Below are 27,847 nucleotides of genomic sequence, written 5' to 3'. Positions count from 1 at the left end.
CTCTGGGCAGGGATGTCCCCGCTCAGTCTGTGCAGAATCCACTTGGGATGCTCAGTGGAGAGACGTTTGGCCGCTCCCTGCACGCAGGCACATCCCGAGCAGCGCTTTAAGGTTAAGAAAATGCTTCCTCTGGATGCAAAGAAAACTTACAAATGTGACCAGAAAGGACCCCGTGTTTTAGCCACTAGGAATGAAAATAAAGGATGATTTAAGATCCTGTGCTTTTAAACTGCTCTTATAAGCTCTCTAAAGCTAAGTGATGAATTTTGAGCACCTTGGCTTAGTGCTACTGGAACTGCCTTCCCCTCGCTGATTATTTTATTTCTATTAATTCACTAACAATAAGCAGCATTCCTACCTCCACCTGCTGGAGACGTGCAGGTCTCGGTGTGCCGTGTGAGACAAATTTGAGTAACATCTTTCACTTCATTCCAAATTATGGATCCAACAGATACAATTTGCATGTAGTAGCAACTGTAAATATTCCAGATTGAAGTTGTAGGATGGTGACCAAAATGTATGTGTTAGCAGATGCTCCTTTTTATGTGTTTCACTGTAGTGAAATTCATCCTTTTGCTTCTTTTTTTTTAATTTTCTTTTTTTATTTTCCTTTTTATTTTTTTAAGATGCCTACTTGATTTTATATAACTTTAGAATATATAAACAAACTTTAAATTGTTTTCCCTGGACATTGTCTGGATTGGAACAGCAGTCTCAGACGTGAAAATCTTGTAATTAATACAACCTGCCAATCAAATCCCATCAGTGATACATATTTCTTTAATATCTCCTTTTTTATTGTTGAGCTACATTATAAACATTTTAGCAGCTCACATCTGTCTCTCATAGAACAATTGTAATTGAAATTAAAATTCTATTTTTTTCCTACATAATTATATTTTAGAAGCACACATTCTTGCTTGAGGATACGATATTTTCAGCTCCATATCTCACAATGCTGAAAACTCTGTTTAACTACCAATAGCAACTGTTCTGTCTGTCTTTCACCTGCCACAAGGAAACAAAATGTTACCCTGAAAATTCCTCTTCATCCCTACCCTGTTTTGCCCTCTATACCTCCTGCTTTGGCAGCAGAGATGTTGTAGGACTCCCCAACAAAATGAAAACGTGCAAAATGAAAAATTAAACGTGCAACGTTTCTCTATTTTCTTTGTAGAATTGAGCTTGAAAATTCAAAATCTTGCAAACTTCACACCTGTTTTTTCCCATTTAACAGCAGCGTTTTAATATCTTATTAATAACAATATATCTCATTAATGTCTTGTTTAAATGTATTATTTTACTAACTAACCACAATTTTTCTTAGCATTTTTGACTGCAACTCCTGCTTCCCACACAAAGGCAGGGAAAAGATTCTCCAGCGTAAAAGGTGTCAGAAACGAAATAGTGAAGGCGCTGCAGGATGTGCGTGCGCCGGGGCTGGGGAGCAGCAGGGAGGAACCCTGCCCTCGGCGTGCTCTGCGGCGAGATCCCCCGCGGGAGAGAGGGAGCCGGGCCCAGTGACCCGCTCATCTTCCCCTTCCGCCGCTTCCGCAGCGAGGACAGCGGGGCTTGGGCGCCGCTCGAGCGGCTCGCATTGCCCGGAGTGATCTTCCAGCCCTCATGTGCAACCATCGACACACTCGGTCTGCCCTGCGGTTATGAGCGATGCGTTTGTTCCTTGGCACTTATAAAAATCAGGAGCCGGGAGCTCATGTGCTGTTGATACCGGAGGGTCTGAGCTCGGTGTCTGTCGCAGCAGAGGCTGGCTCTGTCGCCGGGCAGGAGCGGAGGTCCCGCACGCTGGCGGGGCTCCGGAGCGGACCCGCGGCGGCAGCGGGGCAGGCCGGCTCTCTCCTGCCTGTCCTGCTGTTCATTCTCCTTCCGAGCCCCCGCGGCCCCGCGCGGGGCGAAGCGTTCCGAGCTGCGGAGCGGGGCTGGCTCCGCTGCGGGGCTGTGCGCGGCCGTGGAGCGCAGCCTGTGCTCTGCTCCATCGCGCTGCCGCAGCCAGAAGCAGGGGTGTAAATGCATTTATCGACCAGTTTATATGATGGGCTGCTTGGGATTGAGGGGTTGGGGATTTTTTGTTTTCTAAATCGGGTTTAAGCAAAGATGAGGAGTTGAGCACGCACGGAACTCGTTCTATGTGGGCAAGTGATTGAACAAATCACTTTTTGCAACGGAACTCGCTTCGTCCAGAGCATAAGATCATTCCCGCGAGGGTGGTAGGCTGTCCCCGACCGAGCTTTCAGGTGACCGCGTCTGAAAACGCGAATGTGTTCATATCCACAGGGACCTCATCGAAAATCACACTTTGAAGTTCTCAATACAGTCTTTCAGATTCCCTCTTTGCAGTCCCTTTCACCCAGGTTGGAAGGATGCTCCAATCTCTAGTAAATGCGACTGCTTGGGCACGCGTGTGTCCCATAAACTGTCTGTTCCTGGGGAACATCTTTCCCCGTCCGTTACGCAAATAGTGAACTTCAGAAATACTCAGGGAATCCCTACGGAAAGGGCAAAGCCAAAACTGGTCTAGGAACGGGGACCCTGCTCCATCGCCCTCTGACTCTTTTTCCCCGTTTCCACACGTGGAGCCCCGAGACACCAAAACGTCTCGATTAAGGCAGAATCGGTCACCGCGACTCCAACGAAAAACATGCGGGTCCCTTATTTTGGGATGAGCATGTCTGTGTTGCGGGAAGGGGTGTCATATGGACTCGTGTCCTTGGCTAACTGAGGCTGACGGTGAAAGTGCTTATTGTCCATGATAACTTTTTAGCCGTAGGATCAGAGGTGATCCTAAAGGGAAAAACCTTTGGGAAAGGGATTCCTCAACAATTCGATGCCGCAGCTGAGTTGCTGAGTTTACATAAATTTACGTCTAGAGATAAATAGAAATAGTAAGCAATAAGCTGGGCTTATTGATAACGGGAGGAAAAATTAGCCGTGTTCCTCCATGCCCGCCGGCAGGAGCGCGGGCAGCGGCCGCGGCAGGGGTGATCCAGCCCTGCGTCCCGGAGCGCTCCAAGAGCCGCTCCAGGCTTCACCGTGCCAGCACCTAGCATGTCAGGTAGCTCAGATATGCAAGAAAAGGAGAGAGAGGACGAGGAAACGCTGCCAGAAGAGCCTGCAGCCTCACGTGCGTCTTCCGAGCGATCAGCTGGCAGCAGGTGAAGAATCCCACGCTGGGAATTGCATCACGCACCGCTCGGCGCGACGAGCTGCCAGGAGCGAGGTGCTGGAGAGCAGGAGGGTCTGAGGGGAGCGGGGCAGGAGCAGCCCCCGGGGCTGGGCTGGACCTGGGGGGTGGGAGGGACGGCCTCCCCCGACTCCCCCTTAGCCTCTCTCGGGGTTTGCTCAGCGTTATCCCCGCTTTCTGTGCGGCACGCTGCAGCGTTTTCCTTCTCTCTTGAACCGTGTGTGTTTCGAGTCCCGAAGCAAATTCTTCCACCCCTGCATTCCTTAATGACAGCACAATAATCGCTAATACAAACCAGAGCGGAGCGCGCCGCTCAGGACAGCGCTGCTCACTCGCGCGGCTTCTGATATTTCCCGTTGTAAGTGATCGTTTTCTATTGACAAAGGCAGCTCCGGAGAGCCTCAGCAGCCGCTGCAGCGCCGTCACCCCTGACTGCAGCTCCTGCTGTTCATATCTTTACGTAAAAGCGACGTCGTCTGCAGGCAGAGTCCACTCCTCTCTTCTCTTCTCCTCTTCCTCCCCAACGCGTTTTTTCATGTCTCTTTTCAAGAAGAGCCGGGGCAGCGGCGCTGCGTGGGCGCGCAAAGGGCGCGGCGGCGGAGCGGTGTCTGCGCGCTCCTGCCCGGCCCGGGCGCTCCATTGGCCCTACGTGGAGCTCTGGGCGGCCCCGGTGGGAGAAGGAGAGCGGCTCGGGTCGGCCGCGGCCCGCGCTCCCCTCGGCACGGCGCGGGGAAACATTAGTTATAACGGAGAGGCCTCCCAGAACAAAAAAGAAAACGATTTCTCCTTGTTATTTTTCTTTCCCCCTGAAAATCGAGCTGTATTTAGGTTCCTCGATTAAACCTACAGAAACGATCCCGCAGCGCCTCGGAAAAGCAGAGGCGAGGCCAGCTCCCTCCTGCTCTGAGGAGCTGACCCTCTGACGAGAGCCCCGAGCGGCCCCGCCGCGCCCGGCAGCCCGGTGGGCGCTGTCTCCGCCGCCCCGGCCCGACGGCTCCCAGCGCCACCCGGCACGGGCAGCCCCCTTGCACCGGCAGCCCCAGATAGAGCTCGGGGGGCGGCGGGTCCCGCGGTGCCGGGATCCTGCCGGACAGCCTGCGCAGCTGCCGAACCGGCGGAGCGGGCTCCCGCCCCGTTCTCGACGCCGCCCGGCCGGCGCCGAGCGCTCGCCGTGCCCCGCGGACAGCCCTGGCCCGGTGCCCCCGCCCGGGCTACTCCACGCACCTGGCAATTCTCGGGAGAAAAAGCAGAAGTTTGGGGTGGCCTCGTCCTTTCCCGTCCCACTGCCCCGCTCACGCCAGCCCGGGAGACGCGGCTCTGCCGACAGGGACAGCCCCGGGACAGGGGCGCCCGGACCGGCTCGCTGGCTGTCTCGGCCCTCTCCCGCTCTCTGGGGCACCTGCCGAGTGTCTGTGCCGGGAACGCCGCCGGAGCGGGCACGGCCTCTCCCTCGCGGGCCCAGCCCGCTCCCCGGTAGCGGTGGGGCGCCGCCAGACCCCCGGAAGCCCCTCGGAGGCTGCCGAGCCCCGCGGCCGCGCAGGGACCCCCAGGGCCCCAGCGGGCAGCACGGGCGGGGGGCGCCGCCGCCCCCATCCCGCTCCGGCCGGCGGGGCCGGTGCAGAGGCTAGGCAGATGAAAGGCTGCGCTCGCAGGCGTTCCCCGCGCCGTCAGGTCCTGTCGTTCCCCCCCCTAACCCCCCCGGGTACACATGTCAGAGTTCACAGACCTGGCTGCTGCCTTTTACAACACTGAGCTGTAAAAGAGCGGATATTAAACCCGTATAATGGATCCAGCTCCAAGGAGAGGTTGAATTTCCCAGTGAAACGAAGGTATTTGCCCTGAACTGGGAAAGGACCCCTCCCACACCCCCTGGGCTGGGAAACCCGCAGAGCCGTCAGAGACCGGCGGTAAACTCTGCCCCCAGCCTCGCACCTGGCATCGGTCGCCGCGGGGGCACATGTGCGCGACACGCTGCTGCCAGCCGGGCTCGTCACGCCCGCCCCATCGGGTCCCTGCCCCCGGCGAGCGGCCGGAGAGAGCCCTTGCGTTCGGTGCGACCCGGACCCCAGCCCGGCGGCCGCCGCTGCTGTCACGGGGCCGCCGCCGGCCCGGCCCGTTGGGTCGCTGCGGCTCAGGGCGGGCGAGGGACGGGGCTGAGCCAGTCCCGCGCTAGAGCTATGCGAGCGGGCAGCGAGAGCCGGAGGCCTGATGAGGATGAGGAGCAGCCTCCGCCTCGGGCACAGCCCTTGCGGATCGTGCCCGGCGCCGGGTTAGTCGCGGGCACAGCACGGAGCCGCCGGTCGCCGCAGGAGGGGCCCAGTGGCGGAGTTGCTCCGCGCCGGGCCTTAGAGCCGAGCCCGGTCCTGCGGCTCCTTGGGGCGGCCGGGGGGCTCGAGCCCTCCACGCCACGAGGCCATCAGGACGGGCGCTCCACGGGCGGAGGGAATGCGGAGCCCGAGCTTGTCTGCCGCGCTGCCCTCAAAAATCCACTTAGGGAAGATGAAGGCGCATGCAAATGCGTGGCGCCTCCTCGCCTGTGCCTTTAATCATGGTAAATTGGCTCCCGTTCCTCCAGGCCCCCCGAAAAGGCACTCGGCGGCACCGCACCGCGGTGGGGTTAGGACTCAGCGCCGCGCAGCACCCGCCGCTCCCTGGGGCTTTCCGGCTCCTCGGCGCGGCACCGACGCCCTGCCTGACCCGCCTCGCTCAGCAATTTTCCTACCCAAATGCTGTCGTGACGGGAACAGAGAGCAGAGATAGATAGCATCAAGCGGCCTATATCAAAGAGGTCCTGCTTAATTAAAATACCGGCTCCGTGTTCGCCGCTTTTCACGCGGCGCGGCCTCCGACCGCATTCTGCCTGATACTGCCGGCACCACCTTCCCTATCGGCCACTCTGGCTTGTCCCGTCCCTGATCACTGGCCCTGTCACCTGCTCCGCCGCCGGGCGAACAGGGTCGTGTCTCTGGGCCGTGGAGCAGCCGCTCGTCAGGCGGGCCGGTCCCGGTGGGGCTGCTGCGACGCACGGGGAGACTCCGCGTGGTTCACGGAACATTTGTTTGCATTACTGAGCAACAGTCCGATAATTTATTGTTATTGTTATTAGTAACTACACTTAGTAGCTCGTTCACATCCATCCTTCCGAGGGGGGAGCGCGGGCTGGATCAGTCACCGTCGTGCGCCGGCGGCGGCGGCTCCTCCCGGGCCGGGGCCGTTCCGCTAGGGCTACCGAGCCAAATCGGCCCGGTCCTGGGACTGCCCGCACGTCGGCGGCCGGGGGAGAGGCCCGGCGACGTGGAAGCACCGGGCGGCGGCGCCGCCGCCGGGGGCTCGGTCGGAGCCGCGGGCTTGCAGAGCCAGCTTGGGGAGCGCCCTGTTGTGGGAGGCTCCGCGGACAAGCGACGGTGAGGCCGCCCGAGGGGCGGCCGCCGGTCTCCGTGCCGGTGCCGAAGCTAGGCAGCTGTCCTCCGTGCCGGCAGCCTGGTGCCCCGGCTTCCCGAACGCCACGGGCGTTTTTCTGTGCACCGGCGTCGGACGCTGGCGAGCCGGGAAGGCCGGGGCTCCGCAGGGGAGCGAGTTGCGGAGTCCGGCTGCGGATGGAGAAGAACCGGGCACGGTGAGCCGTTGGCACGCGGCTGCCCAGGGCCTCCCCCCGCGCCCCGCTGCCGCGGGGCCGCAGGGCCCGGGCCGGCGGCCGCGCACCGCTAGGCTGGAGGCCTGTCCGGCCCGTCCAGGGCTGGGAAGCGCCGCCGTCCCGGCGCTGCGCAGCTCCCGGTCCGGTCATCCCCGCTCGCCCCGGCTCCGCCGCTCGCCCCGGCTGACCCCGCGCCCGCCGTGCCGCCGCGCACCGCCAGGGGCAGCATCGCCCGAGCCCCGCCGCGCCGGCACCGGGCCTGGCCCGGCCCCGCTCAGCCCGGACCGGCACCGGCACCGGCACCGGCACCGGCACCGACACCGGCACCGGCACCGGCACCGCCCGGGGCTGCCCCGGCCGCGCCACCGGACTGCACCAAACCGCAGCCCGCGGAGCGCCCGGCGCCCCACTGGTCGTGCCCACCTCAGCAGGGGAGCGGGCGGTGCCCGTCGGTACTGGGGAAAACACGCGTCCAGGCAGCCGGGAATGTGCACAGACAGACTGCACAGACGCCCACGCATCCGCCGGCACCGCACGCTTTTGCGGAGAAAGCCCGGCGCCCCCCTTCCCTCGTGCGGAGACGCCCGTGGCCCTCCCGGGTTCCCGCCCACGCCCGGGGTCCCGCTGCGCTCCCCGCAGCGCCGGGTACCGGGAGCATGTGCGCCGGGCGGGACCGACGGGCCGGGAGCCGGGACGGGGCGGCGCGTCCCAGCGGCCGGTGGGGGAGTCGGTGCGGAGGGCTCGGCCGTTGTTAGTTATCCCGATGGTTCCTTCCTCCTGCCTCGTTTGGGAAGGATTGGGACCGACTGCGTTTCTTGTTCGACTCTCAAATTTAACTCAAAACAAAGAGATTTGCCTTGCAAATAAAAGGACAATTCGAAGGAAGCCGCGGGGAGGTGGGGCTACTTAGTCTGGTTAGGGTTTATTTCTGTGATGGTTTTGCGCGTGGGTGTTTTAATTGCATTTCGTTTTTCGTTAAAAGCATTATATAAACCTATATAACACCTCATCGAATTATTCTCGGGGCAGGAGCGGGGATAACAATTACCCGGCGCAGTGCTCGTATACACACACGGAGAGAAGCAACAAACCTTTAATGTGATATTTGCGAGTAAAAGCCCACGAACAAAGCTGGAATTGCTGCTGCGGATGCAGGGCTGGGGGCTTTCTCTCTGCTTCCTGGTCCTGCTGCTCAGCGCTGCCTTTTCGTTGGGTTTTGAGGAGGTTTTTTTTTTTTTCTTGATCTTTTATAGCCAGAATTTATGAAAATTCCTGCGAAACAGGGGCTTTAATTTTCCACGCAGTTGTAGAAGATAATTTGATGGAAGCCCTGTGTGATGGAGAACTCCGAATCCTTACGCGAAAATAGGAAGGGGACATAAAAAATTAATGTGAACGATCAGCTTTTGCACCACTGATTGAACTGTGAAATCTTAGCAGCCTTGATCTTGATCTCAGAATTAAACAATCATATATTATTTTTTCAGCATTAACGACAAAGATTTTCCAATTTCTACCGTCTGGAACAAAAACAAATAGGCTCTATTACTGAAAACCTTTTCCAAAATAATTTACTAAAACACAGTGGCGAATTTCTATCAAAGATTTTTTCCGTGCGAAAACGGCATAAAAAGAAGTTTTATCTTAAGACCCACAAAATAGAAGCATTAAGTAATTTAACTTAACACTCGTCCTGCTTAGTAAGTATCAATATTTTAGAAGCATTACAAAATATACTCCTTCTCTTGACAGGGTCATGGCATATCACAGGTCACATTAAGAATCTCCGTAAAGAATCTTTTCTGGATTTTCATTTCCTCATATTTAGATTTTTAACGGTATTGGGGAGAAAAAGCAAACAAAGATACAAACAAACAAAAACGAACGAACAACAACAACAAAAAAAAAAGAAAGAAAAACACGAAAGGGGAGCCGGAGGCGCGGGGTCCGGCGCTCCACGCAGGATCGCTTTCCCGTCGGTTTTCTCCTCAGAGGGAATCCCGGCGCGGTGAGCGCGGGCTGTCCCGCACACGCGCGCGCCGCACTGAGCCCCGCGGTTCAGAAGCGTTGGCGACCAAGCCGAGCGGGCAGCGCTGCTGCGGGAGCGGGCACGGGCTCCGCCGCCGCAGAAGCACCCGCAGCCCTCGGGCCGCTGCTCCGCCCGAGCTTTCCCGTTGGCAGCCTCGGCGGGACGGTTCGGAGCCGCCCTTCGAGGAAGGGCGTGCGCGGCGCGATCCCCGGTGCCCCGTCCCGCGTGCCCGCCGGGGCCGGTCGCGCCGCTGCCGTCCGCGGGACAGAGCCGCGTCCCCGCCGGTGCCGGGGCCCCGAGGGAGGGTCCTGCCGCCACCTGCCCGCGGCCCGCGCTGGACGCGCGCTGCTACCTACCCCGGACAGGGCAGGAGCCGAGAGCCGCCGTCGGGCCAGGAGCAGCGCGGGGCGCGGACCGGGGAGCGGAGCAGCCGGGGTCCCGCTCATCCGCCACCCTCGGTAGCCAAGATCGTTCTCCCCCCTCCGTGGCCCGCGGGGGCGCGACCCGGGCCCCGCGCTGCCAGCGCCGCTCGGCCGCCCCGGGGTGCACGGAGCCGGCCGCCCCGGGCGCCGCCGCGCTTCAGGGGCCGCGGGGGCCCGGCGGGGCCAGGGCACTATTTGACGTCGAGGAGACGGATCACCGCGGCGCAGCGATACGCCGCGCACCAATGGAGTTCAAATGTCAGCAAGTTTGAGGAGGGGTGAGGCGCCGGGGGTGTGTTCCTCCGCCGCGGCCCCTGCTCTAAACGGCGCGGCTCCTCGGGCCGCCGCACGGCTCAGGGGCTGGGAGCGCCGGGAGCCCCGTGCCCCGCCCGGCCCGCCGCGCCCGCGCTCCGCCCGGCACGGCCCGCCCCGGGAGGGCCCTCCCGCGCCAAGCAGGGCGTGGGTCCGGCGCTGCCGGCGAGCAGGTGACACCGCGGCTGCCCGGCGCCGTGTGCGCGGCATGTGCGCGCCCGTGTAGCGGGGCGGCCCCATGGGCGGCGGCGCCGGCTCCTGCCTCTGCCCCCCGTCTTTGGAAGCCCGGGCAGGAAACGCTCCTCATGTCTTCCAGATAAAAATAAAAGCGACTCCTTCCTCCCGGCCGCAGAGTGTCCCCGCGCCCGGCCCGACGCGGGGCTGAGCTGGCCCCGCCGCCCGGCAGCGCCTCTCGCCGCCGCTCATGGACATCGCGACGGGTCCCGAGTCCTTGGAGAGGTGCTTCCCGCGGGGCCCACCGGACTGCGCCAAGATGCTGGACGGCATTAAAATGGAAGACCACCCCCTGCGCTCGGGGCCGGCCACGCTGGGAGTGCTGCTGGGTGAGTTGCCGGTCGCTTCTTGACTACGCCGAGAGCGGTCCTGCGCACCGCTCGGTGCCCGGGGCTGCGCTCCGAGGGGCCCGGCCGGTCTCGTGCCGACTGTGGCCGGCCAGCCTCTGGGCGGCGCGGGGCGCGGGACTGTCTCGCCGGCATGTGCGGGGCGCGGGACCGGCGGCAGCCGTCGAGCTCGGTGTTACCGACCGGCTGGGCCGGGCGGACTGCGCTGCCCGGGACGGGGACTGCGGAGCGGGGCCGGGTTGTGTCGGGGCTGGGAGCGGGGCCGGTTGGGGCCAGGGCCGGCGCCTGACGCCGCCGTCTGCCGTTGCAGGGTCGGAGTGCCAGCACCAGGCCGTCTGCGAGGGCTGCCAGCGGCCCATCTCGGACCGGTTCCTGATGCGGGTGAACGAGTCCTCCTGGCATGAGGAGTGCCTACAGTGCGCCGCGTGCCAGCAGGCGCTCACCACCAGCTGCTACTTCCGGGACCGCAAGCTCTACTGCAAGCAGGACTACCAACAGTAAGGGCGCGGGGGGCGGCGGGGGTCCCGCCGGGGCGGCCCGGCCCGGCCCGGCCCGGCCCGCGGGGCGCGCGGCGGGCTCGGGGCGTGTTCCCGATCGGGCCGCGCCCCGTGCCCGGCGGAGGCGGGGCAGCCCGGCACCGGGCTCACGGCTGCGGGTGGCGGCCACGGCGAGCGGGGACCCCGGCGTAGGCTGCGCGGCGGGCACGAATGGGACCGAAGACACCGAGCCGTGGCGTCCGACCCGGGCAGGGGCTGCCTTCCGCCCCGGGCCCGCCGCGGTCCGGTACCGTGCGGTGCCGTCGGACGGGACGGCGATGGGGCGGCCCGGCCCGGTTTGGGCTGCGCAGGCAGCGCCGCGCTCGGAGCCGTCCCGCGCCTCTCTCCTGCCCGCCGCGAGTCCCGTCCCACCCGCTGCCCCGGAGCTGCTCCGAGAGGCCGAGGCCCGCAGAAAGGCCGATGCCCCTGCCCGGCGGCGGGGCCGGGGGCTCGGCGGGGCCGTCGCTACGCTGCTGCGGGCCGGCCCGGTGGAACGGCCGTCGGGCGCGGCGGGGGCCCGGCCGAGGGACCGGCGCAGCGGCGGGAGAAGCCCGGCCCTGAGCTCGGCCCCGGCCCCGGCCCCGGCCCCGGCCTTGCCCGCGCTCTCTCTTATTGCGGCTTTATCCCCAAATGTCAGGCGCTGTCGGGAGTGGCCCCCGCCGCGTCGCGGCCCCGCGCAGGGACGGAGCCCGGCCCCGCGCCGGGCCGCCCTCCCCTGCAGAAGCCCACTTCATGCTTGTCACCTAAATTGAGGATCCTTTTTGTGCCGGGAGGGGGGCGAACATGGGCATTTCAATCACTAGGACATAATATGGCTCTGCTAGAAGTCTGGCAACAAACAAAGAACAACAACTATTGGTTTGCATCAACTTTTGTCAGGCATTCAGCAGGCATCCAGAAAGGCCTGAAGTGGCTTAGTGGCAACAATGTGCATTTCATAGCTACAGCATGAAAATCCATCTCCATGGAAACGGGTAGTAAATGCTAACATGACATGCTGAGTATAAATATTGTGAGGGTTATAACTCTTGTATAAATGGCCCAGATAAATGTCCCCCTGTTTAGGAATTACAACAAAACATGTTATTTCATGCTGCAGCCCTCGCTAGCTCCCAGAGAGTCCTTCATAGCCCGGGAACTGTGCATGGGAATAACTCCAGGCTTGCCCGCGGGCTGCCGCCATCCTGCCCTTGTGGGGCTGGGGCTGCGGCACCTTTAGCGTTTTTTCGTGCCCGATCTAGGGACCCCGTCCACAGGCTTTGCCTTTCATTTCTACGCAAAATAAACCACCCTGTGGTAGCTGTAGTTGTAGATCGGTGAAACTTCTTTTTCTATAGGTAGTAACACCTTAGATACTTTCGTTAATTAGTAAAGAATGTCGAATAGTCTTTCGGCTACCTAAAAAAGCATTATTTGGCAATGTAAATATTTACATTAATTGCAAATAAATGTACTCTCAAAAGTTCCCAACTTTAGTTTCTGTAAAATAAAGAATTGTACTTAGTGACCTAAAAAGCAAGATCAGAGACTATTGCTTTGTAAAACAAAAACACTTTTCTGACTGAAAACAGAATTGTTGCGGCTTCAGAACTTCCCGTATTACCAAAAGTGTCCAGTTGTAGAGGGGGAAAATGGGGTAACCAGGCTGCCGAGCAATAAAAAGATATCAACATGTTGGCCTTTGTTGAATCCCAGCACCTAGTGTGACATGACATGGTGCCCTGCTGTGTGTGCCCCCGAGGACTGACAGCGGCAGCGGCTCACGGGAAGGGGAGGGGAGACACGGTAAATCAAAATTTGTTTTCTCTGAGATTTTATTAGCCCAAAAGAGCAAACATGTGAAACTGTGCCGACACAGATTGTGTGCCCTTTCAGAGCTGGGGAAATATTCGTTTATGGTAGCTAGAGGATAAAAATAGCTGTCTGTCCGTGCAAGTGGCCCTGGGCTGTGCAGTACAGAGGGTCAGTTTCATCCGTCAGACTGGGGGGAGTGAAGCCATGAGCGAGCTGTGAGAGGCAGCTACAGCGAGAGGACATAGCCGATGGTGGAACACCGGGGTGGGAAATGCCTGTGTGCTCAGAGAGAATGCCTTGGGGTAGTGAGATGGAATGGAACCGGTCCGGAGCAAGACGGGGATCAGTAACATCAGATGCTTTTTGTTATCCTGAGTCCTATTTACAAATATCTGGAAAAAAAAAAAAGATAATAAAGTTTACTTAAATATCTCAGTTCCTGAAATTTGCCTTAAATAGATTTTTCTGTATGTAGTAATGTAATTTAAAAGGTCAGATTTCTCCAGAACTCCCAGGACTATAATCAAATGCTGTGTATATATCTTTGGGAAAATGGTGTCTCATCTTTCTAATGAAAGCAAGCTTCTGATGGGTCAGATATCAGACCTTACACCTTTCCCTGGGTCAGGAATGATTGCTGCCCATCCTTGGATGAGGGCATTTCACATTAGGGGGAAGGGTGAAAACAGTTTTTCTTTTCCTTTTTCTTTTTTTAAGAAAAATGTTGGCTATGGGAAGCTACCCTTATGCTTGGAATGTTACAGCAAATCCTGAGGGAGGTGGATTAGTAGCCCAAGCCCAGTTTGAAGTAGTCAGAGGTGCCTGATAAATGTAATTTATCACAAAAATATCATCAGTATGTCAGTGGGATAAGCTGGGCATGTATTTTGGTATCTTTTTAAAGAAGGAATTCAACTTGCATGAGTACATACTGATGTTTTGAGTTAATGCAAAGTACTTATTTTGCTAAAATTTAGGATTTTGAGGGTCAGGTGCATTTGATGGCAAGGTTTTTAGGAAAAAAAAACCCAGAGCAGTGGCACCAGGGAAGGCTGGCTTTCACAAGCCCCAGTCAAGCAGAATCTCTTTGATTTTAATTAGAACTTTGCCAAATTGCTCCACTTTTGGAACCTTACACTGTGGGTTCTTGTTTTGGCTTTTTTTTTTTTTTTTTTAGAAGTTTGCTTTCTGAGAAATTGAAACCTTCAGAATTAATGGTTTTGGGTGGTTTTCTTTTGGTTTTGGTTTGGTTTGGTTTTTTTTCAAAAATAGAAGGTTTGTGGTAGTTGTATTTTGGTTATTTGCTTAAATGAATTTACTTATTGTATCACTCATAATAGTGCTTTCTACTACAAAATGTTAGCATTTATAAATGATACATTTATTTTCCATTTGTGATTTAATTTTTTTTTGTGATTGTGCCTTTCTGGTTTGTTTTTCTCTCACTGCCCATTTTTATATAGCGATTTGCCCTAGTTCTTACCGATAGTAAAAAAAGATATGAAAAATAACTGTTCCAGGATATGTATTTCATATCTAAGCAATGCATATAATTTATAGAAATATCTCTATTCCTGTTTAAGTTTTGGAAATAAAGGCTCTAAAAGAGCTTTTTATTCAGGGGACCAGATAGCAAACACCCACAGTCGCTATGTCAGTACTTTTCATTAATGCATTCGGTTTTGCTTAGGGTGAGAAAGAGAAATATTCCGGCTTTTGTTCTTTTTCATGTGTCAGGTATCGTTTTAGCATCCCTTTTGGGTGCTATTGAAAAGACCCACGATGTATTTCTGTTCTTCATCTTTGAGTCCTTTCTTGTCGCTGGCTGGGCTCGGTTTTGCTGTGCAGTCAGCACGAGCAACACGTCCCTCGCAGAAGGAAAGGAACCCCCTGAAGCCTCGGGGCTGGGGGAAGCCTTGCCCCCTCCAGATTTTGGGAATGCTTTCACGCGAGCCTAACACTGAGGCTGATGTTTCTCACTTCAGTTGCGTTTTAGATTCAAAATATAACAAAAGCTTCCCGTCAGTGAGTGTCGCTCGGTTTTGTGCCTGTTATTTCTCGCAGAGCACGGGCTGTGGAATGTGGTGGGAGCCCGGTGCGGGAGGGACCAAAGCTCCCGGATTCTGCTGCGTGCACAGTGGACAATAGCAATCCGCGAACGGCGGGATTTTATGTGTTTCCAGCGTTCCTGTTCTATTTTTAACGGAGGATCTGTTCGGCTTGTGGGTGCAGTCGTGCAGCACTGTGAGCTCAGCAGAAGAACTGTGGGGATCAGGGATCCCTCCGGCTGCCTTCGCCCTGTGCTGGCCGGGCACTGGTCCTTGCGTGCGGGTCACTAGGAAACAGCACGAAAACCAGGTGAAACTTTGAGACAGGAGTACCCTAAGCACATGCCCAGGACATGGAGTAATGATTAAAGTTATGTCATCCACTAAAAATGCTTTTCCAAGTCACTGGAATACTCTGGCATTTTTTCTGAAAATCCCACCGGCCCTGCGCCGTCGGTCTCATCAGCCCCATGGAAAGTCCTGGGTAGGATCGGAGTTTTGCGGCATCTCGGAGCAGTCCCCGAGCGGGAGCACGGAGGAAGCGGGGCTGTTATTGCAGCCGCTGACGTCAGCGCAGTGGCCGCGCCGGGGCCGGGCCCCCGCGGGTCCCCCGGGCTCGGCCCCGCGGGCGGCAGCGCCGGCCCCGCCGCACCTCGGCAGCGCCGAGCCCCCGCCGGGCCGGGCCCGCGCCGCGAGCCGCCGGGGCTCCGGGAAGGGATGTTTGCAGGATCTGGGGAGACATTTTGGTTAGCTGCTGCAATCACTGCAACGTTGGACAAAATAACTGCCATGCAAGGACGCGATTTGCGCTGATCCGTGACAGAAAACGATAGGGAAGATCTTTGTGCAGTATAGGCAATATGCAATTAAATTAACAGGAGTATAATTTATAATGCTTTACTTCTAGCGTGAGAAAAAAAATCATAGATATGAAATACACTGAAAAAAATTTTCACTTACTATAACAAACAGGGATACTTTGCATTCTGTTTAGAAACTGAGTCTGTTATTTTTGGGTCTAATTTTTTGAGGTAGTTCAAAGGCATACATCCCCTTTCCAACTATCAATAATATATCATGATGAAACAGCTGGTTTATAATGTCTCTTTTAAAACTAATTATGCTATTAGTGTGTTTCAGTGGTAAATACACACCCCTGTCACTTCCCTCCGTTTTGGAGCAGCCTGTAAAGCCTGGTATCTCCTAAAGTGCTCACTGCTCTGGTGAACCTGAAAGGGGCGGGGGGGGGGGGGACGACAGATTTAGCCAGCGGCTGCTTCATTTGGTCAGATATCTGGGCAGAAATATTCGAGAGAAAATGGAGTATGCTTTTCCAAATGCAGCTGTGATTTTTTTTTTTTTAATGCCCGGTAAAATTTGGATTTAGGCTAAATCTGCTTTTTCTTGCTTGCAACAGGAATTGATTCGATTTTATTCAATATCTCTCTCTTCTGGAATGGCGACTGCAGCAGAAAAAGGGATTGGTTAGAGGAGAGCTGAGCCCCCTGCGCTCGGTGTGGAGGCCCGGGGGAGGCTGGGGAGCTTTGGGAGCTCTGGGAGCTCTGCGAGGCTGCGGCGCTCGGGGGACGAGCGGGGCCCTCTCGGCTGGGAGGGACCCGGGGCCCACGGGCGGCTGCTCGGGGCTCGTGGGGCGGCCTCGGGGCAGCAGAGGCTCGGTGGCCGTTCCGTGTCTGCCGTCAGTGACCGGCTGGGAGCAGAGCCCGGCCGCGGGCGCGGGGCTCGGGGACGGTGCGCAGGGTAAATGCAACAGCAACTCTTCAGGGCAGAATTAGAAAAGGATTTTACACGGCTTGGGCCAGCCTGGACCAAGCTGCATAAAATGCAGAGTCAGAGAAAGGCTGTGGATTTCAAAGCCCAGCAAGATGGGAAAAGGCCGTTGCTGTGTCCTCTGTAAAAGGCGTACAAGGGCAAGGGACAGGCTCACAAAAACCAGGAAAATTCTTCTCTTTGCCTACAGTTTTTTTCCCCAATTGATAAGTTGTGTTAATGCTCAAGTGAGGTAATGAACAAGCAAATAAATAAACAAAACCGTGAAGTGACTTGATCAGCAATCTCCAGTAAAGGTAAACAAACCAGGTATTGCTCTGGGATGGTTTGGTGTGGTAGGAAGGGGTTTTGGCGTGATTTGGGATGATTGCATTACTCACAGGGCAAAGACTGACTCATAATGAAATGACAGTTTCTTGTTCATTGCAGAACATAAAATTTCCACATTTGTTTTAAAACAAATGACTAGATTAGTTACAAGTAACCATGTGTTGTGAGCCCCAACAGCTGAGTCTGCAGCAGCCAAACAAGGGAACTAGAAGAGTCTCGCGATAAATGGGTACAGTTAGGAACAGAATTTCCCTTTCTCGAGGTGAATTGATATAACTAAATGAAGTGGGCAGGAAGTTTTTATTGAATATCCACCTTGCAGACTGTGTAGTTGTGGTTTGGTATAGCCAAAACTATGAATGAAAACTGATCTTTTTGATAAAAACGTATTAGAATTTATTTAGAAAGCAGAGGTGTTTTCTGAGTTGTGGTATTTTATAAAATGTAACAGGGAGATAACCTCATTTTGCAGCAGTAGAGCATTAACAGCACTGTTTACATTTGGGAAAGAGACATCACTTTTCTCCATTAGTAACTAAGTGAAAAAAATACTTTAACAGCTTCACATCTAACTTGAAATACATGGTGGAAGTCAACCTAGACTTCTGAGTCTGAGAGAAGAATGTATAAAAGAGAAAAAAGATGAAAATACTCATAAGGTAAAATAAGCCTGAATTTTTGTTTGAAATGCAGTTAGTGTTTCTAACATGCATGCTAATATAGATCTGAATCTTCAGTGTCTTGTTCAGGCAAATTATTCACTGGTTTTAGAAGCCTCTTTAAATTCAATACAAAATCGAGACAGATACTCAACTTTTTTCCTTTTTTTAAAAAAAATTATTTTTACATATCAACTTACGTTTACTTTACATTCCTGGACTTGCTTTAGCTAGACTTGTACTTCTTAGAAGCAATCGTGCCTTACCCTTGCCTTGCTCCTCGGCATACCTGCAGCGTCTCTGGCCGCACCAGGAGCAGCCGTGGCTGCGGAGCCCCGAGCCCAGAGCCAGCCCCTGGCCCCAGCAGCAGGGTGGGAGGAGAGGGCTCCTGCCCCTGGGCCCCAGCAGGCTGCTCTCGAAACAGCCATTTTGCAAAATAGGCTCTGCTTGTTCAAAAACAAATTACTGGTAACTGTTGTCTCCTCTTATGCAGCCAGCGCTGCCCCAGATAAGTGTGCTGCCACGGCCCTTGTTCGTGCGCTGTTCGTGCCTCATAAACACTAACACCATGTGCCGTATGCTGTGCGCTTCTAATGCAGATTATTTTGAAGCAAAACCCTTAAAATGAAATATTTGTAGTGACCACAAAGTGTCTGCAGTCTCAGGAGGGTGCAGTGCTGGGGTCAGCCGGCGCACAGCGTCTGATTGCACCGGCAGCCCGGCCTGGCCCACCTGCGCATGGCTCATCACCTCGCTCGCCCAGAATGGGAGGGGGTTTTACCTTTCAAAAACTATTTGCCTGTGGGCAGCCAACAAGTAGACTTTTCTGAGATTCTATTACAGTAAAGGGATTGTTAATATGACTAATTTCAGTTCGTTATTTTCCTGGGTTTGAAATTTTACAGCGATCTTCCTCACAGACGCAGCAGAACTGCTGCAGCACAAATTGAATAAATACCCTTGATATCAGCATAAATAAGATATGGCAGATTTCTTTGTGACTTGTTAGGTGTTTGTGCTCTGATTCTTCTGTAACAGGCAAATATAACACTTTTTATGGAGGCCATTTCTTTGCTTCCAAAACATAATATTTTCTTTAATATGCACAAAATTTTCCTCTGCAAACATTGACATGAACTTGTGAACATGCAATTCCTATTGGCTTCAGTGAGAGCCATCCTCGCTCATCAAAGGAGGGAATTTGGCTCTTGATTTTACTGCAATCAGTGTTTTATTTATAATGTACAAGAGCGCACGTGCACTCTCCCAGTAAGAGCTGATGGGATTTATGTGCACATGCTGAGGACCAAATCCTCCTGGTAGCTGTCAGGAAGTTTACTTTCACATGCTTGTTCCTTGGTGTAACCTGAATCACCATTCACTGATGACAAAAACAAAACAAAACCAAACAAAGAATAATTGTCTACATCAGTATTTTTTTTTTGCAGTTGTTACTTTCATCATGTTAGTATTATGATAGGGAGCAGGCAAGCTGGAATTTGCAGAAGAAACTACGAATATAGTTTTAAAGCATTTTTAGTTACCGCCTGGGATTACTCTGATAGAGAGAAGCACCCCTGCTCTTAGAGGCTGGCTCTGGCGCATTCCTTGTGTGTCAGTGAGGGAGCACGTGTGGTGCAGCCTGTGGATGGGGACGTTTGATGGGCACAGCTGTGCAGTCCCCAGCAGAGGAGCTCACAGGGTGCTGGCTCTGCTCGCGCAGCTGGAGCTGAGGTCTGGCAGCTCTATGGGACTGGGCCCTTGGGGGTGGCACCATACTTGCCAAAGATCCTCACTGAGAAAGGCCAAATTCTCCTCGAACACCGAGCCCCCAGAACAATGGTACCTGACCTGTGAGATCCTGGCAGGATGAGGTGTTCAGATATGCAGCTGTGGTGGTGTGGCTGGTAGCTCACAAGGGTCCAGAGCCACGGGCTGTGGTGGCTGGATGGCAGCTGGCACAAGGGAGCTGGCACTGGTGCTCCCTGCCTGGCTGGGGTGGGGTCATGCAGGGTACCTGGGCAGGTGGGTCTGCTGGTCTTCAGCATTTCTGACTTTCCAGAAGAGGAAGAGCTGATCCTCCCCCCCCCTCCACCCGACTGTTAATAATCATGGCTTGCAGACTAAATATCTGTTCTGTGAACGTTTGTGTGTACGTGCAGGCTCGAGTCAGTCCTGCCATCTCCTCGAGTGCTCGTGGGGCTGGCAGTGCATTCCCCAGCAGCTGGGGACATTCCCTGCACAGGGGGCTGGCACTGCCACCCGACAGGCCCCGGGCAGGGGCTTGAGGCAGCAAATCCCTGCTCCCAGCAGCGCCAGTGCAGCCAATTGCCCTGGCGTGCAGCAGCTTGCAGTGTCATGCAAGGTCAGTTTACCTGACAGCAAGTGGCTAGTGAGGGCTCAGTGGAGCTGCTCACTGCAGTTTTTGGGGCTTTTCACAGGCCTAAGCTTCTCACCCACCCCAAGCAGAAGTTGCAGTTTAACATCATGAGATATCTTCACAGTTGGCTCTTGGCATGGGCTTCATCTGGCAGTAAGAAAAGTTTCCCCTATGGATTTGACCCTGTGGAGTCAGGTCCCACTTACACTGGGGTCGATAAGGAAAGTGTGGTGGGATCCTGCAGGAACGTTAGCACCAGCAGTGAGGCTGGTTATTGTTAAGTGTGCAAACAGTGCAAAAATACAAATGGAGTAAAACAACTTGAGGGAAGAAATGGCAGTGTAATCTTGCAGCAATGCTATCTCTGCATAGCATTATTCATTTGAACCTGCCAGGCTCACTGCTTGGAGCTGCAAAAAAGCAAGTGATTTAGCTGATGGGAGCAGAAAGTGTTAATAGCACTGACAGCTCCTTTGGTAATGGAGGAGCAGGCGGATCCTACTACCAGGGATTCCCGCTGAGCCCTGGCTGCTCCTGGCCGGAGCTGCTGTGGAAAAAAGTTCCACGGAGGAGGCAGAGTTTGCATTTCAGCAGCAGCTTTCCTTCACGTCTTGCACTGGGCTGCAGGGGCACGCATGACCTTTGTGGGGTGGCTGAGGTTCTGTGGGGGTGTCCTGGGCTGCAGGGAGCGGCTCTCCAGGGTGTCCAGCTCCCCCCAGCTCCCTGGATCTCACAGCCCATGCTGGGGCCAGTTCCCAGCACGGCTCTCTGAGTGTAGAATAAATTAGTCGTGATGGCGCCTGCATTAATTTTATGTGGGAGAATCCCCAGGGATTCCAGAGCAATTACAGGGAGCACAGTCTTGCCCCAGTGCAGCGTCCTTCCCGTCCTGCTGCTGTTCCCCAGGGAGGGAAGCAGCAGCAAGAGGGGACAGGAGGGCTGGCAGCATCCTTCTGGCAAAGCCAGTGCGGGTGCTCTGTGGTCCCACTGCGCTCCAAGCTGGCCCGGGGTGCCTGGATGGAGTGCCAGCAGCAGTGCGGCTCACTTGGCCAACGTGTCCTACAGAAAGGCTGGAAAACAGGCCCAAGGCAAGTGCACCATCTTGGCTTCATTCATGTTCCTTGGACACTGCTTGTCTTGAGTAATTGAAGGCTGTCCCATTTGTGGCTTTTTTCTTAAAAAAATCAGCTCGTGCTTTGGCAGGGTTTTGTCTGAGTGTGTAGCGGATACATTCAATTTTGTAATGTTCAATTTGTTGGATGCCACAATTAAACCTCAGGTTTTTCACCCAACCATCCAAAAGCTAATTGGACATTGTCACTCAGGCAGGAATATACGCAAACAAGGGCACTCCACAGCCCCGGATCTCAACAATGTGATTTTCATCACCTTACCAGTCTTTGGGGAGTCTTCAGCTTCCATCTGGAAGTACCTTCAACCCTTTCCACCTACAGATCTTGAAATAGCTATAACAGAGAGAAAACCAAAATTACATGGAGTTTATTGCCATTTCAGAAGGAAAAAAGTGTTTGAAAAAGTTTATTCAGGAAGCCAAGGGAAGTTAAGTGGGAGACTTTTGCCATTTCATCAGTCTGTTGGTGATAGCCATTCATGTCATAAATGGCTTGTGTCATTTGATGCCAAAAATAACACTATTTTCCTCCCCAAAGGCCTATAGGGTTTTTTTGCAATAAATGTTTATTTGTTAATAATATACTTTAAACAGTCCAGCCTTGACCTCAAGTCTCCAAAAGAATCCATCTTCTCTCTGAAAAATCCTACAAAGTTTGTGTAATTTTTTCTGGGAAGGTGTAATTGATGGCGCAGTGAAGGGCAGTGTGTTTGCTTTAACTACTGCAGCTGCATGGATTAACTGTTTATAAGGGCCTACTGTGCTTTGAATGGCGACTTGCTTAGATTTCAGGCTTTAGTTGACAGCACTTCCTAATTGTTCCTTGGATTTGCTTAAGTTCAATCAGTAAAAATAAATTTCTGCACTGAGCTCACCCATCGTTCTTCCCTCACTGCTGCTTCAAACCCTTTGAAATGCTCATTTGTAGGAGTTTGATTCCATGGGTCACCCTGCAGCCGTGGAATGGGGGTGACCAGGGCTGGGGCTGAGAGGGGCTGAACTTGTTCTACATCTCCTGTTGATTTCAGAAAAAACGTCAGGGGAGTTTGGGTGCCAAGCAAATAACCTGTATGCAGATATTTTTGATAGGCTTTTGGGTCTACTAATGGGAGTCTCTAGAGTCGAACATAGAACTGGCAGGTATGAAATGTGATTAAATATTCAAAAATGTAACAAAGGGTTTTGTAAATATCCGTAATATAGAAACTGTTGTTTTGGGAGAAACAGTAAGTAAGATAACTAATTTATAATATGTTGCACTGTTTTGAAATTGCCCTGCCAAGAGCTGGAGTTGGATTTCTACTGGCAGAGTGTTTGTGGAATGCCAGTGACATGTGACCAGTACCACAGTAAGGCAACAATTGTCTCTTCACTAAATCATCAACTACCACTGATTTAACCAATGTTAAGTCACATTTTTAAGCTGTTTTTGTTCTGCCATCAGCCACTCTGATCCTTCTCATACAATTTTTCATGTGAACTTTCACTAAACAAGCAAAGTATTAAGGCATTTGTCAGATATCTTTTTGTTAGTCCTTAAATGAAAATGTGGTTTTCTAGAACTCTGGAGGACTTATTTCCTTTATAATCATCTGAGTTGTGGGAGATAGTTACACATTTAATTTCTCAAAGCAGTTCAGATCCCAGTGCTAGTTTGTTTTCAGTTCAACAGGCACTTGGATAAAATAAAGAACAGTATGTATAAAATGAATGGAATTCATTTTTTTCTTTGAACATTTCACATTTGTGGAGCTAAATCGTTTGGATAACATGGACACTCAGGTGCTTTGTATAAAGCTTATTTTAGTGGAACTCCATAGTACTAAATGGCACTAGTTGTTTGCTGACAGTATGTTTGTTGTGTATTAATTGTAACAATTATATGATGCTTTAAAAATCTATATTTTGAGAATCAAAGCTTCTGGCTTGGGCTGTGCTCCCACATTTTGTAGTTGGCTGATTTTACTCAATCTCCTCGAGTGCAATTTACAAGGAAAAGTTACACACACAACTGGTTGAAGAACTGGGTGCCGTCAGGTGCCCAGGCTGTGTGGTAGGTGATCACTGACTTCCCAGGGCATTTTCTGGGGCAGTCTGGGGCACAGTAACCTGTACTGGCAAGGGCTCGGCTGTTCACAGGATGGGTAAGGCAGGAGGGGACCATGGCGGGTCACCTGGTCCAGTGCAGTAGGGAAGTTCTTCTCGTTCAGGTGGAATTTCACACCTGTTGTTCAGGGCAGACACACATGTGTAGGCTCGCACAGTGGCTGCACAGCCACACAGGTGACCCAGCTGCTGTGGCCAGGGACAGCAGCAGTGTAGCCTCTCCTCTGCACCAGCCTTCAAGGTCTGTCCTGTCCCATCCTGTCCTGTCCTGTCCTCCTCCTCTCTCCGAGAAGTGAGTCCTGTGCAGACCTTGTGGGTGTCCTCTCAAGCCCTCCTCAGGCTGGGGGTGCTGTGGTGCCAGGTTCCTCTGGCCGCCCTGGCCTGTGTGGTGCAGGCTGACCCCGAGCTGCTCCTGGCCGAGCCCTCGGCACAGCGTGGGGGCCCTGGAGGCTGCGGGGGGCACACAGGGCGTGCAGACACCTGCGCTCCCTGACCTGGCCCTCCTGGCTCCGTGGAGTTTCTCCTGATTCACTCTCAGGTGATTCATGCTCCCAGCATCAGCTGCCTGTTTGTGAAACTGAAAAGAAGCAATCTGAAAGCAAAACAGTCACATTGCTGAGGCTAATATGGATTTGCTCCTGTAAGAGGATGTTAAAAGTCCCTTTGTTGTACAGAGACTGAGCTTTACCATGTTTTATTCTTTTTGTCAGCTTTCTTTGGTATTAAATCTAGTGACAAAACATTTAGCTTTATCCTTGTGCATGAGCACTTGTGCTAATTAATTCAGTAACTCTTTTGACCTTCTGTTTAAACGATCACAACTGGTGCTGTTCCTGCCCAGACACCACCATCCCTCAGCCCCTTGGTTGTTTGTGTACTTGAAGCGTGGCTCTAGTGGGGATGGCTGGCATCCATATGCTGTTATATTCTTGAAATAGCAAACATTAAAAAAGTTAAATGGACAAATGAATAAGAGAAAAAGCAGAAAAGCCAAGGAGCAATTAAATGTAACGTTTCATCATGAAAAGGATTTTGCTGGTTTATCTTCTAATAAGATTATGTCACTGACACAAGTACCTAGGAGCCTGTGATTGACAGCCTCCTGTACTTTTATCAGGCAGTGTGACACTAAACCTCGGGGCCTTTTGTCCGATAGAGTGAGCTCACGGAAACTCTCCATCCTAATCCCCTTATTCATGTCAGGCACAGAAAAGAAGTTCTGATCAGATGGCATCTTACAACAGTGTCACCTCCACCCCCTTGGTGCTGGGTGGACATGGGACATGGGCTGCTTTGTTCGCCGGGGCTGGCGCGTCCTGCCCAGCGCTGCCCTGCACCCTGCACGCGCTGCTGCCAGGGCAAACTGGGTCTGCAGGGCGCGAGAGTGCCAGAGACATGGGAGCACGATTCACAGGCTATCTGATTCTGTTTATATTCTGGTTTTATTTCTCTGAAGATCATAAGACCTTTAAAAGAAGTACTTTCTTTTGTGTTGTAAGACCATGTAGTGAAATGTCTCCCTGAGCTTCTTCAAACTTTGCACCCAGGCAAAAGAGTAAGTGGAACTAAACCCCCTATCTTTTCAGATGCACAGGATCAATGTTGTAGAAGTCAGCAATCGATCCCAGTGCTGGTATTATAAGTTTCATAGCTCCAGCTCTTTCTTAGTTGCAGGAATTCCTTTGTGTGTATCCCTGCAGTAACCTATTGCAAATAGCGGTTCCCTGTGGTGCTTTATTTACTTGTCCAACTGTTTGGAAGTCTGTTAGTCTAAAGATCAGATGCTCTGAAACAAATCTTATTACCTTAACCAGCTCTGCAAATTCTTCTTTCTCCATTTTTATTGACTTCTTTTCAGCTAGAACTAATACATGTGCAGCAGGTGGGCAAGTACATCTTTCAAAGTTTAGCCCCTCAGATTTAACATGAGAAACTATAAATCTTTTTGTTTTCCTTGGAAAATGTGGGAAACCACAGGTATTTGAAGAGTTGCCTCCTCAGTGGATTTGTGAAGTTTATACTGGTTGCTGTAATTCTTGAAAGAGAAGTCTGGGAAATTTTGAAAGAATGCTTCATTCTGGGGCATAGTCCAATTAATTACTTCTTTCCTTGCATGAAGTATTTTTTCAAGTTGTAATCAAAAGCAATGGAATAGGAAAGTTTTAAGATATTTTTCTTTTCATCCAGCCTAGCACCACTGGCAGAGAAACTGCATCAAACTTCCTCCAGCTCATCTGCTACAAGCTGGTTCTGTCAGCAATACTCACCAGTCCTCATTTGAGAAGGCGTGTCCAGCTCCTCTGTATTTTTCATCTCTATGCACATTTTAAAAGTAATTTTAGATGTAAAAAGTCAGTGCTAATTAAATGTTTTAAGAAATCGTCCTTCAGGAATTCCCCTTTCTCCTCCCTGTCCCCCGCCCCGGCTCCTGGCGACCTCGTGCTCCCCGGTGGATGCTCACATCCCATCCTGGCAGATGCTTCCTCTCTTGTGGCACTTTGCTCCAGCAGATATCAAAGTCCTTTGCAGAACGACCTGTCTGGGGTTCCTGCAGGCTGGGGCCTGTCCCAGGCACGCTCATCCCTGCGACACACAATTTCTTCCCATGTCTCCTCAGGACCAGGCTGCCCCGGGAGCCGGGATGGGAACGTTCCCATGTCTGGGGTGTGCGGAGCCATTCGCTGCTGCTTTGCCTCTGTTTGTTTTTCCACTGTAAGCACCAGCAGCTGCCAATGTGAAGTGTGAAAGGGAGCATACACAGAATCTCATTTTTAAAAAGCAGCACGCAAAGGAACCTGCAAGGCTGCGGCTTTCCTGCAGCAGAGCATGTTTGCTTTGAACAGCCAGCTCTGCTGGGATCTTGGGAGTGCAATCTGGTGTCAGTTTGCTGTGGCCCCGCAGCATGGACAGGGCTGGAGGTGCTCTGCTGAACAGAGCCTTATGTACCCTGGAAATCTGCGAGGCTGGTACAGTCCATCAACGTCTGTAAACTTCTCAGGTCAATTAACTGATAGGTGAATTGAGCAGACTGTGTGATGGCAGGGTGAGCTTGCAGAGAAGCTTCAGTAAAACCCCAAAGGGAATCAAAACACTGGGAAAAGCCTTACTGAAATCCCGGAGCGTTTAACAGATATGAAGTGTTAAATGCAAGCAGAAGTGATGCGGTATAAAGCTGTGTGTGTGTCAGAGAAGGGCACTTCAGAAAGCATCTGAGACCCTATTAGTATCCCAGGTTTGACCGTGAGGGCTCTTCACCACTCCCCTCGGAGCTCCACCAGCTGTGGTGCCAGTTTGGGGTGTCCTGCCCTAGCACTGAACACCTCTGCTGCAGAAAGGTATAGGAAATAAACATGTTCTGCATCTTCCAGAGGGAACCCAGCCTCACTGTGCTCCCTGACACTACACAGAACAGCTCCTCTTGCTTTCCTTGACGTGTCCTGTCCTTCTCTGAGCAAGAGGATCAGTAAATGGGGAAAAAACATCCACCCACAGTGAGTTTGCACTGGTGTTCCTGCATTAGCAGCACTTGATGTTACAGCATTCTCATTTAAAGAAAAATAACGTTTGTTTGGACCAAAAAAATAAAGCCAACAAAAAAACCCCCTTTGGGGATTGAATTTCAGAGACTCCCTGCCTTACTCTCAGCCCCCTCTGAAGGCTGAAATGATTTGTGAGCCAGGTCCTGTGACCCAGGGAGGCATCAAGCAGCAGAGAAGGGAAACATTTGGAGTTCAGAGGGACAGTGGGTCTTGATGACCAGTGTAAGACAATGCAGATGTTTCAGATCATGAGGTCTCTTAGGAAGATGACAAAATGCCCCTAATAGCCTCTGGGTTCTTTTTCCTTGGTATAATGTTATCACATCTCACAGGATTACATTTTTAGGGATCTATAATGGAAGAATCTTGGTGCTTATTGCATTAGGTAATTCTGATGAGCAGGGAGGGATTTTAATTTCCCTCTGGGAAGTGAGTTACTGCTCTGCCCCATGGGTGGTGCAGGCGCACCCAGAGCAGCAGTGGTGGGGCTGGGCTGTGTGTGCTGCCAGCCCTGACAGCTCAGCGCAGGGCTTAGGTACCAGAGCCCCCACAGGGCTTGGGGATGGCTTAATTGCCAGGCAGGAATCACAGTGAGATGCCTGAGAGACCACCCTGAGCACCAAGGTAGGTGTGGGTGCGAGCGCCTCACGCTCTCACCAGTCAGTCCCAGCACAGCTGGAAGTGACAGTGGGCACCTTTTGCTGGTCCCATGGAGGAAAGCCCCATCCTGTGCTGCTGCCAGGGTACTGAGCAGTGGGGCTGGGCCTGGGCTCACCTCACTGGGTGTGCTGCAGCCACTGCTGCAGCAGCAAATCTCGAAATACATCTGCAGTGAGAAAATAGGATACAGAATTTAAAATACTGGGTGTTCGTTTGTTTGTTTGTTTGGTTGTTTCACAGAAAAAAGACAGCTGCCTGTCAGCTTGGGGCAGTGCAGAGGCTCCTCAAGGTGTCCCTGACATTTTCCTGGCTGGGAGGAGGGGTGCCCTGCACCCAGCACAGGAGGGGATGGTGCAGGGGGGTGAAGTCAGCCAGAGCTGCTGGGGCCCCTGAGCAGGCAGGGCTGGGCAGCAGCAGCAGCTTTGCATCCTGGCACTGCTGCCAAGGCCACTCTGGCTGGAACAATTCCCCTGGACACTGCCAAGCTGGAGCCTGGCAGCAGAGTGAGAAGTTCCTAACTGTGACAAACGCCTGCCTGAAAAAAATGTGTGTTTATTTATCAGTGGTGCGTTCAATTAGCCTGGGCTCTGGAAAAGCTGTCTCGTTGCTCCAGCAGTCTCCCCTGCCATTTGAACCACCTCTGCTGAGGAAAAGACTAGATAATGTTTTGCTTTAAAAATTTTAGGAGCTGCTTATTT

At 53.3% G+C, this 27,847-nt stretch overlaps 1 protein-coding gene across 2 annotated transcripts in view; it reads left to right on the top strand.

Annotated features, from left to right (window-relative positions):
• The first annotated feature begins 9,755 nt into the window (after window positions 1-9,755).
• LMX1B (LIM homeobox transcription factor 1 beta) overlaps window positions 9,756-27,847 on the top strand; it is an 87,540-nt gene continuing 69,448 nt past the window's right edge. For both annotated transcript variants that reach the window (XR_004061220.1, XM_030961351.1), the window contains exons 1-2: window positions 9,756-10,159; window positions 10,488-10,674. Coding sequence is in view for 1 of the 2 variants with exons in the window: in XM_030961351.1 (XP_030817211.1) it covers window positions 10,021-10,159; window positions 10,488-10,674 (326 nt within the window). In the remaining variant the exon portion in view is untranslated. The remainder of the gene's footprint in view (window positions 10,160-10,487; window positions 10,675-27,847) is intronic.

The sequence above is a fragment of the Camarhynchus parvulus genome, chromosome 17 (assembly GCF_901933205.1).
Source record: "Camarhynchus parvulus chromosome 17, STF_HiC, whole genome shotgun sequence".
Taxonomy (NCBI): Eukaryota; Metazoa; Chordata; class Aves; order Passeriformes; family Thraupidae; genus Camarhynchus; species Camarhynchus parvulus.
This window is presented reverse-complemented; position numbering and strand designations above follow the sequence as displayed.